The following is a 15459-nucleotide window of genomic DNA, read 5'->3' as shown; positions in this document are numbered from 1 at the left end:
ATGTATCTTATATATGCCTATCTTGTTTGCCTGTTATAATGCAAACACCTTGAGCACACAGCATAATTTGTCTTTCTTTGAAACCCCAAAGATTAGCATGTAGTAAATACTTAATAAATGCAGGTTGATTTACTAATAAAATTCTCCTACAAATTTATGTCAATCAGTAATATGTGTGTGTGTGTGTGTGTGTGTGTGTGTGTGTGTGTGTGTGTGTGTGTGATTTACTTTCTAAGACTGGATTTAGATCCCTTTTTCATATTCAGTTAATATATTTTGTATTTTTATAAACAATCCTTTCTTTTAAATATTTTCTTCACATTCAATCACACTAATACTTTATTTTCTTTAGTGAACTGAGGATATCTTTAGTCATACCACTGACTGAAAGGAATAAAGAATATTTATGCCATTCTGTATTGTTTTCTTTTGAAAGCACTTCACTCAGTAATATTTAACTTTTTTTAAGGTTTTTTTTTTTTAAGTATTTCTGGAATGTCACTACAACAATTATATTAGTTCACTTGGTATTTTTACTCTCACTATATAATCAGAACATATTCTTTTCTTTTTTTTAATTTAATTTAATTTTATTTTTTTATTCATTTTTCCAAATTATCCCCTCCCTCCCTCTACTCCCTCCCCCCGATGGCAGGTCCCATACATTTTACATGTGTTACAATATAACCTAGATACAATATATGTGTGTAAATACCTTTTTCTTGTTGCACATTAATTATTAGCTTCCGAAGGTATAAGTAACCTGGGTAGATAGACAGTAGTGCTAACAATTTTCATTCCCCTCCCAGTGTTCCTTCTCTGGGTGTAGCTACCTCTGTCCATCATTGATCAACTGGAAGTGAGTTGGATCTTCTTTATGTTGAAGATTTCCACTTCCATCAGAATACATCCTCATACAGGATTGTTGTTGAAGTGTATAGTGATCTTCTGGTTCTGCTCATTTCACTCAGCAACAGTTGATTTAAGTCTCTCCAAGCCTCTCTGTATTCCTCCTGCTGGTCATTTCTTACAGAGCAATAATATTCCATAACCTTCATATACCACAATTTACCCAACCATTCTCCAATTGATGGACATCCATTCATCTTCCAGTTTCTAGCTACAACAAAAAGAGCTGCCACAAACATTTTGGCACATACAGGTCCCTTTCCACTCTTTAGTATTTCTTTGGGATATAATCCCAATAACAGCAATGCTGGGTCAAAGGGTATGCACAGTTTGACAACTTTTTGGGCATAGTTCCAAATTGCTCTCCAGAATGGCTGGATTCTTTCACAACTCCACCAACAATGTATCAGTGTCCCAGTTTTCCCACATCCCCTCCAACATTATTCATTATTTGTTTCTGTCATCTTAGCCAATCTGACAGGTGTGTAATGATATCTCAGAGTTGTCTTAATTTGCATTTCTCTGATCAGTAGTGATTTGGAACACTTTTTCATATGAGTGGAAATAGTTTCAATTTCATCATCTGAGAATTGTCTGTTCATATCCCTTGACCATTTATCAATTGGAGAATGGTTTGGTTTCCTATAAATCAGGGTCAGTTCTCTATATATTTTGGAAATGAGACCTTTGTCAGAACCTTTACTTTTAAAAATATTTTCCCAATTTGTTACTTCCCTTCTAATCTTGTTTGCATTAGTATTGTTTGTACAGAAACTTTTTAGTTTGATGTAATCAAACTCTTCTATTTTGTGATCAATAATGATCTCTAATTCTCCTCTGGTCATAAATTCCTTCCTCCTTCACAGGTCTGAGAGGTAGACTATTCTCTGTTCCTCTAATCTATTTATGATCTCATTCTTTATGCCTAAATCATGGACCCATTTTGATCTTATCTTGGTATATGGTGTTAAGTGTGGATCCATATCTAATTTCTGCCATACTAATTTCCAGTTTTCCCAACAGTTTCTTCCGAATAATGAATTTTTGTCCCTAATGTTGGTATCTTTGGGTTTGTCAAAGATTAGATTGCTATAGATGTACCCTTTTTTGTCCTTTGTATCTAATCTGTTCCACTGATCTACCGTTCTATTTCTTAGCCAGTACCAAATGGTTTTGGTGACTGCTGCTATATAATATAGCTTTAGATCAGGTACACTTAGACCACCTTCCTCTGACTTTTTTTTCATTAGTTCCCTTGCAATTCTCGACCTTTTATTCTTCCATATGAATTTTGTTGTTATTTTTTCTAGGTCATTAAAATAGTTTCTTGGGAGTCTGATTGGTATAGCACTAAATAAATAGATTAGTTTGGGGAGTATTGTCATCTTTATTATATTCACTCGGCCTATCCAAGAGCACTGAATGTCTTTCCAATTATTTAAATCTGACTTTATTTTTGTGGCAAGTGTTTTGTAATTTTTCTCATATAATTCCTGACTTTTCTTTGGTAGATGGATTCCCAAATACTTTATACTCTCAACATTTGTTTGGAATGGAATTTCTCTTTGTATCTCTGTATCTCTTGCTGTTGCATTTTGTTGGTGATATATAAGAATGCTGAGGATTTATGTGGATTTATTTTGTATCCTGCCACTTTGCTAAAATTCTGAATTATTTCTGATAGCTTTTTAGCAGAGTCTTTGGGGTTCTCTAAGTATACCATCATGTCATCTGCAAAGAGTGATAGTTTGATTTCCTCATTTCCTACTCTAATTCCTTGAATCTCTTTCTCGGCTCTTATTGCCGAGGCTAGCGTTTCTAGTACTATATTGAATAGTAATGGTGATAGTGGGCAACCTTGTTTCACTCCTGATCTTACTGGGAAAGGTTGCAGTTTATTTCTATTGCATATTATGCTTACTGAAGGTCTTAAATATATGCTCCTGATTATTCTAAGGAATAATCCATTTATTCCTATACTCAAGAGTTTTTAGTAGGAATGGATGTTGGATTTTGTCAAATGCTTTTTCTGCATCTATTGAGATGATCATATGGTTCTTATTAATTTGATTATTAATATGGTCAATTATACTAATAGTTTTCCTAATATTAAACCAGCCCTGCATTCCTGGTATGAATCCTACTTGATCATAGTGTATTATCCTGGGGATGATTTTCTGAAGTCTTTTTGCTAATATCTTATTTAAGATTTTAGCATCAATATTCATTAAGGAAATTGGTCTATAATTTTCTTTCTCAGTTTTCAATCGACCTGGTTTAGGTATCAGTACCATGTCTGTGTCATAAAAGGAGTTTGGTAGGACTCCTTCATTCCCTATTTTTTCAAATAGTTTATATAGCATTGGGGCTAATTGTTCTTTATATGTTTGGTAGAATTCACATGTAAATCCATCTGGTCCAGGGGATTTTTTCCTGGGGAGTTGATTAATAGCTTGTTCTATTTCTTTTTCTGAAATGGGACTATTTAAGCAATTTATTTCCTCCTCTGTTAATCTAGGAAGCCTATATTTTTGGAGGAAGTCATCCATTTCACTTAAGTTATCAAATTTATTGGCATAAAGTTGGGCAAAGTAACTCATTATTTCTCTAATTGCCTCTTCATTGGTGGAAAGATCCCCCTTTTCATTTGTAAGACTAACAATTTGATTTTCCTCTTTCTTTTTCCTGATCAGATTTACCAAAGGTTTATCTATTTTATTGGCTTTTTCATAAAACCAACTCTTGGTTTTATTTATTAATTCAATAGTTTTTTAATTTTCAATATTATTGATTTCTCCTTTTAATTTTTGTATTTCAAGTTTAATTTTTGGTTGGGGGGTTTTAATTTGGTCTTTTTCTACCCTTTTAAGTTGCAAGCCCAATTCGTTAATCTTCTCTTTCTCTATTTTCTTTAAATAAGCCTCTAAAGATATAAAATTTCCCCTTATTACTGCTTTAGCTGCATCCCACAGATTTTGGTATGATGTCACATCATTGTCATTATCTTGGGTGAAATTATTGTTTCTATAATTTGCTCTTTCACCCAGTCATTCTTTAAGATGAGATTATTCAGTTTCCAATTACTTTTTGGTCTATTTATCCCTAACTTTTTACTGAATGTAGCTTTTATTGCATTGTGGTCTGAGAAGAAGGCATTTATTATTTCTGCCTTCCTACATTTAATTTTGAGATCTTTATGTCCTAATATATGGTCAATTTTTGTATAGGATCCATGAACTGCTGAGAAGAAAGTATATTCCTTTCTATTGCCATTCAATTTTCTCCAAAGGTCTATCATACCTAGTTTTTCTAATGTTCTATTTACTTTTTTCTTTCTTGTTTTGTGGTTTGATTTGTCTAAATCTGAGAGTGCAAGGTTGAGATCTCCCACTATTATAGTTTTACTGTCTATTTCTTCTTGCAACTCTCTTAACTTTTCCTTTAGAAAGTTAGATGCTATACCACTTGATGCATATATGTTTAGTATCGATATGGCTTCATTATTTATGCTACCTTTCAGCAGGATATAGTTTCCTTCCTTATCTCTTTTAATTAGATCAACTTCTGCTTTTGCTTGATCTAAGGATAGCTACCCCTGCTTTTTTGGCTTTACCTGAAGCATAATAGATTCTGCTCCAACCTTTTACCTTTACTCTATATGTATCTCCCTGCTTTAAGTGTGTTTCCTGTAAACAACATATTGTAGGGTTCTGATTTTTGATCCAGTCTGCTATCCGTCTCCGCTTGATGGGAGCGTTCATCCCATTCACATTTACAGTTAAAATTACTAATTCTGTATTTCCTGCCATCATATTATCCCCAGATTATGCTTTTTCCCTTGACCCCCCTGAACCCCTTCCCCAATATTTAATTTATAGACCCCCCTTGTGACGCACAGCCCTCCCTTTTTTTTAGTATCCCTCCCCCCTCCCTCCACGTCCCTTCCCTTATTCTCCTTTTCCTTTTCCCTTTTCCTCTCCCCCCTTTTAATGAGGTGAGAGAGAATTCTCTGAAAAACAAATATGACAATTATTTACTCTTTGAGCCTCTTCTGATGAGAGTAAGATTTACACAATGATTCTCCCCCTCTCTAAATTCCCTCAGATATGGTGTATTTTCTATGCCTCTTCCTAGGATGTAGTTTCCCTCTTTTTATCACACCCTCCCCTTTTTCTGATACTACCCCCTTCCCTTTACTACACCCCCTCCTTTTTTTTTTTTCTTTTATATCAGTAAAATCAAATTATCCATGCGTACTTTCTATAGTTCTCAAGGGTTCTGTATACCTTTTTCTGTTTCTCTTCAGTCTTGTGGATGTAGATCAAATTTTTTGTTTAAGTCTGGTTTTTTTCTTAGAAACATATGGAATTCCTCTATTTCATTGAATGACCCTCTTCTTCCATGGAAAAAGATGCTAAACTTAACTGGGTAGTTTATTCTTGGTTGCAATCCTTGATCTTTTGCCTTTCAGAATATCAGGTTCCAGGCCCTTCTATCTTTTAATGTGGAGGCAGCCAGATCTTGTGTGACCCTTATTGTGGCACCTTGGTATTTAAATTGTTTTTTTTTTCTAGCTGCTTGCAGGATTTTCTCCTTTGTGTGGTAATTCTGCAGCTTAGCCACAATATTCCGTGGTGTTCTTTTTTTAGGGTCTATTTCAGAAGGAGTTCGATGAATTCTTTCAACATCTACTTTCCCCTCTGTTTCTATTATCTCTGGACAGTTCTCTTTGATAATTTCCTGTAAAATAGAATCTAGGCTCTTTTTTTGGTCATAGTTTTCGGGAAGTCCAATGATCCGCAGATTATCTCTCCTAGATCTATTTTCCAGGTCTATAGATTTTCCCAGTAAGTATTTGACGTTGTTCTCCAGCTTCTCATTTTTTTTGTTTTGTTTGACTGATTCTTGGGTTCTCTGTGAATCATTCATTTCTATTTGTTCCATCCTGACTTTTAAGGAGTTATTTTCTTCTTCCACAGTTTTTAGTTCTTTTTGTAAATGCCCAATTTCGTTTTTAAACGAATTATTTTGCTCTATTGAATTTTTTTCCATTTCCCTAATTTTTTTTTTGAGAATTATTTTCTTTTTCCAATTCAGAAATCTTATTTTCTTGGGACTTTTTTATCTTCTCCAATTCAGAAATCCTATTTTCCTGTGATTTTTTTACCTTTTCTAATTCACTAATTTTGTTTCCCTGCATCTCCTGTGAATTCTTTATTTTTTCCAACTCCAATTTCAGGATGTTGTTATTCTCTATCATAGCTTCCCTTTCCTTTCCCCATTTTTCTTCAAACTCTCTTAACTTTTTAATAGTCTCTTCAAAGATAGAGTTATGCAATGGGGGTAGGAATCGTTCCCCTTTAGGTTGTTATCTGCTGACTCTCTGCTGTTAACTTCCTCGGGGTTGGATACCAGCTCTTTCTCTGTGTAGAAGGAATCTATGATTTTTTTGGGCTTCTTGCTCATACTTAAAAAATCTTTTGGGGTCTGTCCCTGGGGTAGGAAATTATTTATTTATTTCTTTACCAGCTTCCTCCCAGACCGGATGGATGCAGCGGCCCCCGCGCCTGAGCTAAGAGAGAGCTCTGGGAAAGAGTTCCCCACCCCCTCCCTGGAAATGCCTCAGAGGTGACCAGCACTGCTATGCCCCGAGGGCGCTGTGTTTTAGTGGCTTCCCTGAGGTTGAGACTGAACAGCAAAGGCGACTCAAAGCCTAGCCTATGTGTCCTGGTGGGGCGTGGATGTCTGCAGCAGGTGACGTGAAAAGTCCCTGCACTCAAACTGGGAAGTGTCTGCCAGAAACCTCGGTCCCTAGTTCAAAGGTTCTGCTTCTCTGGGACTTCCGTTCCACAGCCTCCAGCCGAGCCAGGCACTATGAGTTACCGCCCCGCCCACTCTTCAATCTCTTAACTACCCCCAGGTGAAAGCCTGGATTGCCTATGTCCCGGTGCCGAGATCTGCTGAGTCACCCCTGGGATCCGGGAAGATCCAATCTAGTTTCAAATTTTAAAGTGGCTTATATTTCTCCCCTGATCTGCTGTTTTATAAGCAGAGAAGAGCTAACAGCCTGTGCCAGATTCTTTTATGTCAGTGGATTCTCTGATCCCAGAGCCCTCCCCAGCGTGACCCGGCGCAGTGTGCCACTACCCCACCGTCTGCGCTGACCTCTCTTCTTCCTCCCCTGGGAGCTGACCTTTCCTGCTGAAACTCCAGATTCTCTTCAGCTGGTAAGTCGTACTTCCAGTCCTTGTGGATTCTATCAGTCCAACGCTATTTCTGAGGCTGATTAAATCTAGTTGGTTGTGAGGGAAGAAAGGAGCTTACACAGTGGCGTGTATCTTCTCCGCCATCTTGGCTCCGCCCCCAGAACATATTCTTTTCTAGTAAGACATAAGATCATGCCTGAGACTACTGGTAGATCCTGTTTCCCCACAAGACTTCATAGCCATTATCTAGGAAGACATCTCTTGTGAAGAAAGAGCCAGTCATCGCCCCCCACAGTGCAGGTAAACTAAAGTCGCAAGATTCCCTAAAAGAAAGATAGGAGGCAGCATCGGTTGAATGGATAAAGCAGCTACTTGAATGATCCTCTCCCCTCAGACTCTGATAGAGACAATCCAGGACCCCAATCCATGACTTGTGAGAATGTCAATGTGCCATTTTAGTGCCCATAGCCTGGATCCTAAAAAGCAACACCTGGGGCAATGTACCTGAGCAACTACTTGTACTGGGTGTTATCATTCCATCTATTAAAGACCACTAAAAAGAAAATTTTTGTCACCAAAGTCCTGTAAAATAGTTCATCATTAGAAGATGACAGGAATTTTATCAGTGAAAATGACCTTAGAGAAGAGAGATTACCATCTGTTTTGCAACTACAGCCTAAGGACTGTGGGACATATGACTTGTAGCTGAATTCTTCCATGTCTTTCTTCCCCCCCTTAGAATGTAAGCTCTCTGAGAGCAGGAACTGTCTTATTTTTATATTTGTGTACCCAGAGCTTGGCATTGTGCTTTACATATACTCAGTGCTTAGTAGATGCTTTATTTATTCATTCAAGTGATATCCATAATAGACTTTATCTGGCTTGTCATTTGCAAACCAACTAATAAGCTATTGTCAAATTAGGTTCACTGTAGCTTTTTCAGTTGCCCTTGACAAACCTATAAAATATGTAAAATATCACATATAACATCATGAAAACCCATACTCAGAAAGTTTAAACATACTATAAATCTTATAAAGGCTTAAGAAAAAATATTCATCTGTATAAGTATATGTATATAAATGCTAGTCCCTAACACAATAACTAGGGGATGGTAGGGGAAAAGTGAGTTTCTTTGGTAACCTTTTTATCAATAGGCAGACTAGACAAATATTTGCCATTATGCTACATTTTCTTTAATTCAATCATACACATACACAAAAGTTAATTTTATTTTCAAGTTAATTCCATTTTAATGCTACACAAAGATGCCACTTGAGTTCATTTTCTATATTAACAACCTTCTATCATACTATTTACTATAGTAGTTATAAGTCTTTTATAAAACTACCATACCACAGACAAATTTTCAGACTCTAACCACATAGAGCACATTAATGTGTCTGAGGCCAAGATATGTTTTATTTATCTACAATCAAGAATAGTATTCATTCATAAAGTATAATCTTTGGACAGTTTCAAGTGAAGTTTAATAAGGTAGTTTCAAGTTATTTTGCTTATATCATAGATGTGTATCAAGATGCGAATGAAATACAGTTGTGAAAACTCAGTAACAACCTTTAAAAATTAGTAGCATATTATCAAGTACTCTATAACTACATATTTTGTAACCTAAAGACCTTAAAAGGCAATGGATATTTAACTCAATACTATCAATTATAATGTTATATAATGGAAATTATATTATGCTTTAAAATTCCATTATTTTAAATATAAAGATGACATTTTTAAATAGAATATATTCTAAATAATTAGACATTTAACAGATTTTACATTTCAGTAATGACAATGCCTAAAAAACCAGTGTATTTACAAATAGTTTACCCAATTCTATTAGATGTTGTACAATTGAATTTCCAGGAAAAAAAAAAGGGAAGAAAATGGAGCTATAAAAGTGCAAGTAGTTAATAAGTAAATGAACAGAAAATAAGTTTCAATAAATAAGCAAATACTTCAAATTGTCAATAATTTTCCTGAGCTCCTGATCACCTATTGGTTTTTAAAACACAAAATGTTTTAAAAATAAATACATTTTTATAACCATTTTCAACCATTGAAACAATACCAGTTTATATAAAAGATAAAGCCTTGTAGTCTGACTAGTTAACTAATTTCATGGAACCTCAGTTTCTTTCAATAATCAGTTATTTCCTTTGTTAAAAAAAAAAAAATCTTAGAAAATGTTGACAATTTGATATTTTAGTGTTAATTCTATTAAGGTGCTTCAGATTTTAGTTTAGTCATTGAACATTTACAAGAGATTTAGGATAAGGGAGAAATTTATAATAAATAGTGCAAAACAATCAGAAGGTAACTAGCTTTTGGTTAATCCTTCTGATTATAAAATGGATTAGTTTACTATACCCCAAAATCATGTACAGACATCTAATTTACCTACTTTGTTTTCTAAAATAGATCAATTACAAAATTTAACATTAGATTGAGAGTAGTTTTCAAAAAATCTCAGCTTTGCAATTGAAAAAATATTTTAAGCATATAAAATAAAGCAATTTTAATCTTTTTGACAATGTTTTTATAAGTGAGAAAGAAAAAATACTATTATTTTTATTAGGAGATTATATATACTTAAATTTTATGAAAAATACTTTTTAGAAATAATTAGATTTTCATAATACAGGTTAATATGTTGGAGAGAAGTATTTCATTTATGCTTAAATACTGAAGTTATATCCATTTAGTAAGGCTTTGGTGGAGTTAATCCATAGTATTTCCATTATTTACCTTTCTTCTTGACTGTCTTAATATTAGTTTCTTTTTCATCTTTTTTTTCTGACTTGTCAATTACTTGATATTCCTCTAAGATGGCTTTTCCAGTTTGCTTTGCTGTTCTTTTCACCACAGCTTTGATACCGATGTTATCAATATTAAATGCAGTGACACCAACATTGATGGCAGAATTCATTACATTATCTGTAGCATGACCAGCATCATCTCCATATCTTTAAAAAAAAAAAAATAATATGCAGTGAAACTACAAATCTGAATTAGAACATTCCAAAATAGAATAAGATGAATAGGATAAGTTACCTTTGAAAGGAAAAAACTCAAGTTTGTTTCAATATGATTGTTTTTAGAAGAGATTAAATCACTTATATGAAGCCAAACCATATTTTTTCCAAGAGTAAGGATATTTTGGGGAAATTAATTTCTTAAATGGCACAATTTTAAATATTTACTCTGATTTAAAATTAAATATAAAAAAGCTTCACTACATTTTGAAACATGTTAATTGTGAAATTCTTTGGTTTTCTTCTTCTAAAGGGTAACTGAATTCTCCCATTCTAAAAAATAAGTGAAGAGATAATTTTTATTTATATTTAATGTTTCTATTAATAAAAGCAAAATTTCAATGAACACATTGTCAAATGTCAATTATTTATTATCCTAAGAAAATGCATTTAATTTTAAACAATATCATAAATGGTAATCAAGTTCCCAGATCAGTTAACAAAAAACTTAGTAGCCCAAATAGCATAACTTATCCACTATTTATTTTTTATTTACTTTTCTTATTAACCAATTTTTAAATTTTAAATTTCAATACAAAAATGGTTAAAGAAAAAAATAACAATGTCATGTACATCATAAAACTTATTAGGTTTCAATATAAAAAAATTTTCCATTTCAAGGAAGCCTAGCTTTTCTTTGCTTCCTTGTAGATTTTATTTTGTCCTCTGCTATATACTTTTTACTTTATTCCCCTCACCCAGCTTCTTCCCACACCATTCCAAAATGTTACAATTAAGCTCAAATATGTATTTATACATACGTATGTATATGTGTATATACACAGAGATATTTATAAATATACACATATATATGTAAAATTGTACTATGCTTATTTCTACTTGTCATCTGTTTCTTTGTGGTGAATAGCCTTTTCCTTCATGAATCCAAGTCTTTCCAATATATCATTTCCTATATCACAGCAAATATTCCAACCCAATCATATTCTATCTAAGAGACTGTCTATGGAAGTTTTTTCCACCAATCTTCTACATTCCTTCTATTCTTGGCTGTACAGGTTTATTAATAAGAACATTTTAATTTAAATTAATCAAAATTATCTATTTTATACTTTAATAATGTTCTCACCTTATAATACAGTTAAGGTCTGATGCTACTGAATCTGCTTCCCTTTACTTCTCTTTTCCCTGGTTTCTTTGAAGTTCCTGACCTTTTGTGCTTCTAAATAAACTTCTTTGTTATTTTTTTCTCTCTGAGATATTTTTAAAGTAATTTAACTGGGAAAGCATTAAGTAAATATATTAGCTAATTTTATTTTGGCTTTACCTACCCATGCACAATAAATATTACTTCAATTATTTAGATTTAAAGTGTTTTATAGTTATGTTCATATAGTTTCTCTGTGTTTTGGCAGGTATATTCTCAGGTACATTATAGTGCCTAGTTATTTAGGTGGTCTAAAACAATACCCAGTAATATTGCTGCCTCATCCACTATTTATAATACTGTGTCTATGAAAAAATGCATTCCCAGTTTAAATTTACAATTCTTGCAATACATTCTTCATCCCACCCACCCACTGAGCCAAAAGCAGTGAGGATATTTTTACATCCTGCCCCACACAATCATTCTACAATAGAGTTTTCTCTAGCTGCTTATCACTTTTTTTTATCTCTGCCTCTTAACCCCCTTCTCCAGGGTAGTTACTTATTTCTTCCTGAAGAAATGAAATCTTTAAGTCACAATGAGAAGTTAAAGATACAAGGGAAAAGGAATGTTTCCTAGAGCATAGTCTTCTAGGAGATACAAAAGATGGGACCAAAAGGCACAAAGAGAAAGAATAGTCTAATGTAGATGGAATGTAAGAGGGTTGAAGGAGCATACTTTGTATTGCTATGGTCTTCCTGGTAAAGTAGAAAGTCATGGGGAATGAGACAAAAGCTCAAAGAGAGATAAAAAGATAAAGAAGAGATAAATAAATAGCAGTAAATGAATATGCAAAAGAACCAGTTAGCTGGGCTACATGTTATTTTCCAGCACATCTGGCACTCTGAAAACATTGTTGATGAAAGTAGCTGGCTGAGTTTATCTAAGTTTGGAGAAGGATTTTCAAGTACCAATAAAAACATAGTGCAATTCAATTCAACAGACGTTAAACATCTGCTATGTACAATAGTTGAAGGGAAGTTTTGGGCTAAAAGAATATGTATCATGGGGCAGCTAGGTGGTGCAGTGGATAGAGCACCAGCCCCGAATTCAAAAGTGGCCTCAGACACTTAACACTTCCTAGCTGTGTGACCCTGGGCAAGTCACTTAACCCCAATTGCTTCAGCAAAAAAAAAAAAAAAAAAAAGAAAAGAAAGAAAGAAAGAAAGAAAAAGAAGAAAATATATATCACAGTGAGGGCAAAAAGCAAATTTGGTAGGAATAATGGAGTAGGAGAACTAAAAAAGGTCAGGATTCAAACTAGGGGAGATTTTAGATGTACAAACTAAGGGGAATTTTAGATATAGAAGTTCTGATTGTGGGGTACAAATTGTGACTATGTCTATAATAGAATGGGATCAAAATCACTAAAAATAAAGAATTCAAAATTTCTATAGGCCAGAATATTGGAAGGATCATTAGCACAGCTGCTATAAAAATGCAAAATGAAACAGATGGGTTTTCACCTATAAGACTGATCAATGATGGAAATTCATGTGGAAGGATGCTATGTCTTCAAAAGATGAAAATTTTTTTTAATTTAGGGAAGTAAGAGTCCAGAAAATGATCACCCTTCTTCTGGTCTCATGAACATGAAGGAAATTACTCTATTAAAGATAATTTTAAGATAATATAACAACATCCTCAAGAGAAGAACAAGTTTTAGTGAAGGGAAATCAATATGTTTAAAAAGTTCAGGATGCAATAAATTATTTATTAAGGGAAGGAAAGAAAGGGAATAAGCATTTATGTAGCATCTACAATGTGTTAGACACTATCCTAAATGATTTATAAATATTTGTCTCATTTGATTATTCACAATAGGGGGAGTAGTATCCCTCTCCTCTTCCCTCCCCCCCCACTCAAATAGTATAAGAAACTAGCACTTAGGAGCTAAGATTCAAAGGAGATATTGGAGTTGATGTTTATGAATTATTAGCATAACAGAGACAGAACACTGAGGTGGGCCTGAAAGACAATTTATTGAAGAAGTTAGATATAAATTCCAGAAGTTAACTCTCCAAGAATGTGGTCAACTAGGTAGAGAGCTGTTATATCTAACAAAAGAAGCTTGCCAACCCAAGCAGCAACAAATATTTTATAAATGGAAGTCTCCTTTTAGCAAGTTAAATCTTCATTATATTAAAGCTGTTAATTGTTGGGACTATCTTACAATACTTTTGCACTGATCTTTAAATAGTGTTTGATTGCATTAACAAGATAAGACTGGCTTACTTGTGTAAATTTGTCTGGAATGACAACTTGTCTCATTCCTGGGTATCCATGTGCATTGTGAAATTTGACTTCTGATGGTTCAATGTCAAGTTAGTAGAGAAACTGCTAAAAAACTTGTTTTGTTTTTTTCCCCAGTGAGAAATTATTCACATTCTTCTTGATGTAAATAGGAAGACTAACATTAGAAGATAACAAATATGAAAACCAATTTTGGCTCAATAAAAAAAAAAATTATTCTAAAGCTATTCAAAAAGTTTATTAATTCATTTATCAAAATTCAACTAATATATAACTTTTCACTAATTTATCTAATACAGTGATGAGGATTATGAATTATTATTAAAATTGTTTTTAATAATATTAATCTTAAAATGAAAAGTTATAACTGACCTAAGGCATAATGAAGGGTCTCTTGTAACTTATTATTGTAAAAAGTACCACCATCTTCATAATTACTCAGATTTGTGACCTAGGTGTCATCTTTTATCTCACATTCTCTTAATCTTCATATCCAATCAACTGTCAAGACACATTGATACTGCCTTTGCATCATTTATAAATGTCCCCTTTGCTCTTTACACTGTCACTAATCTGATACAGGCTCTTATCATTTCACAATTTAACTACTGCAAAAATCTGCTAGTTGGTCTCCCTGCCTCAAATTTCTCCTTAATTAATCTTCCACTAAGCTATCAAAGTGATATTCCTCAAGTCTATATAACCTTCTCCCCTCTCTTTGCCTTTGTGTCTACTCCTTTTTCAAAAAGTTCCAGTGGTTCCCTTCTACTGCCAGGATTAACTATAAAATCTTGTTTGGCATTCAAAGCCTTTCATTAAACCTCCCCTCCCCCAACTCCTCACTCACCTCACTCTTTCAAGTTTTTTCTATCACTCTTAAGTATTCTGGGATCCAATGATATTGGTCTTGCAGTTTCTTGCACAAGACTTTCAATCTTCTGATCCTGGGTATTTACATCAGCTGTCTTTCAAGCCTGAAGTTCTTCTTTGAAAGCCATCTAGTGGCTTTCTTCAAGTTCCAGGTAAAAGCAAAAGCCTTTCCTAATATTTATTACTATTAGTGCTTTCTTTTATTATATCCAGTTTATCTTGTACATAATTGATTGCATGTTGCACTAAATTGCTATGGCTCCTTGAGGGTATGGACTATCCTTTGCCTCCTTAATGTGCCTGGTACATAGGAGGCAATTAACAAATGTTTACTGAGTTAAACTATAAATGGCCAAATAATGAGAACTGAGTGAATGGGTCTTAGAATTTAGTTTTTAAGACAGTGGGGTAAAACATCTCTCTATTAATTTGACTACTTAAAAACTGAAATCCATATCTCATAAATACCTGCTGGCTCTACTCTAAAGGTGGCACTGCACAGTAGAAAAATGTAAGCAATACTAGTTTTTATATCCTGTTTCTGAAAATTACCAGCTATGTGTCAATGAGCAATCACTAGACTTCTTTAACTTTCAATTTCTTTATCTCCAACATAGGAATGATTTGATTTGATTTTTTCCCCTGAGGCAATTGGGGTTAAGTGACTTGGTCAGGGTCACACAGCTAGGAAGTGTTAAGTGTCTGAGGCCACATTTGAACTCGGGTTCTCCTGAATTCAGGGCTGGCGCTCTATCCACTGCATCACCTAGCTGCCGAGAAATGATCCTATTTTCAAATGCTATCTTCTTCACAAGGCTGTTTTGAGGCCTAAATGAAATAATATATATACAACATTTTATAGACTTTTTTTCTCTTAGCTGAACCTGTGAGTTCATCAGCATAGGAAGCTCCCAATGATAAAACTATCTACCAATACTGATTATCATCTATATTATTCCTTAGCTCCGAGGATGCAGAGTTTTAAGTGGCTTGCCCCAGGGTCACC

At 33.9% G+C, this 15459-nt stretch overlaps 1 protein-coding gene across 5 annotated transcripts in view; it reads right to left on the bottom strand.

Moving 5' to 3' along the window:
- The window catches only part of SPART (spartin), an 87037-nt gene that overhangs the window by 25748 nt on the left and 45830 nt on the right, over positions 1–15459 (bottom strand). For 3 of the 5 annotated variants that reach the window (XM_074303479.1, XM_074303481.1, XM_074303483.1), the window contains one exon: positions 9760–10096. In XM_074303479.1, coding sequence (XP_074159580.1) covers positions 9871–10096 — 226 coding nt within the window. In that variant the 3' untranslated portion in view covers positions 9760–9870. Of the gene's footprint in view, positions 1–9759; positions 10097–15459 lie in introns of those variants that run through there. The other 2 variants (XM_074303480.1, XM_074303484.1) reach the window with 2 other exon arrangements.

Source organism: Sminthopsis crassicaudata, chromosome 3, assembly GCF_048593235.1.
Source record: "Sminthopsis crassicaudata isolate SCR6 chromosome 3, ASM4859323v1, whole genome shotgun sequence".
Lineage (NCBI taxonomy): Eukaryota > Metazoa > Chordata > Mammalia > Dasyuromorphia > Dasyuridae > Sminthopsis > Sminthopsis crassicaudata.
The sequence above is the reverse complement of the archived record's forward strand: the minus strand, read 5'-3'. Positions and strand labels throughout refer to the sequence as shown.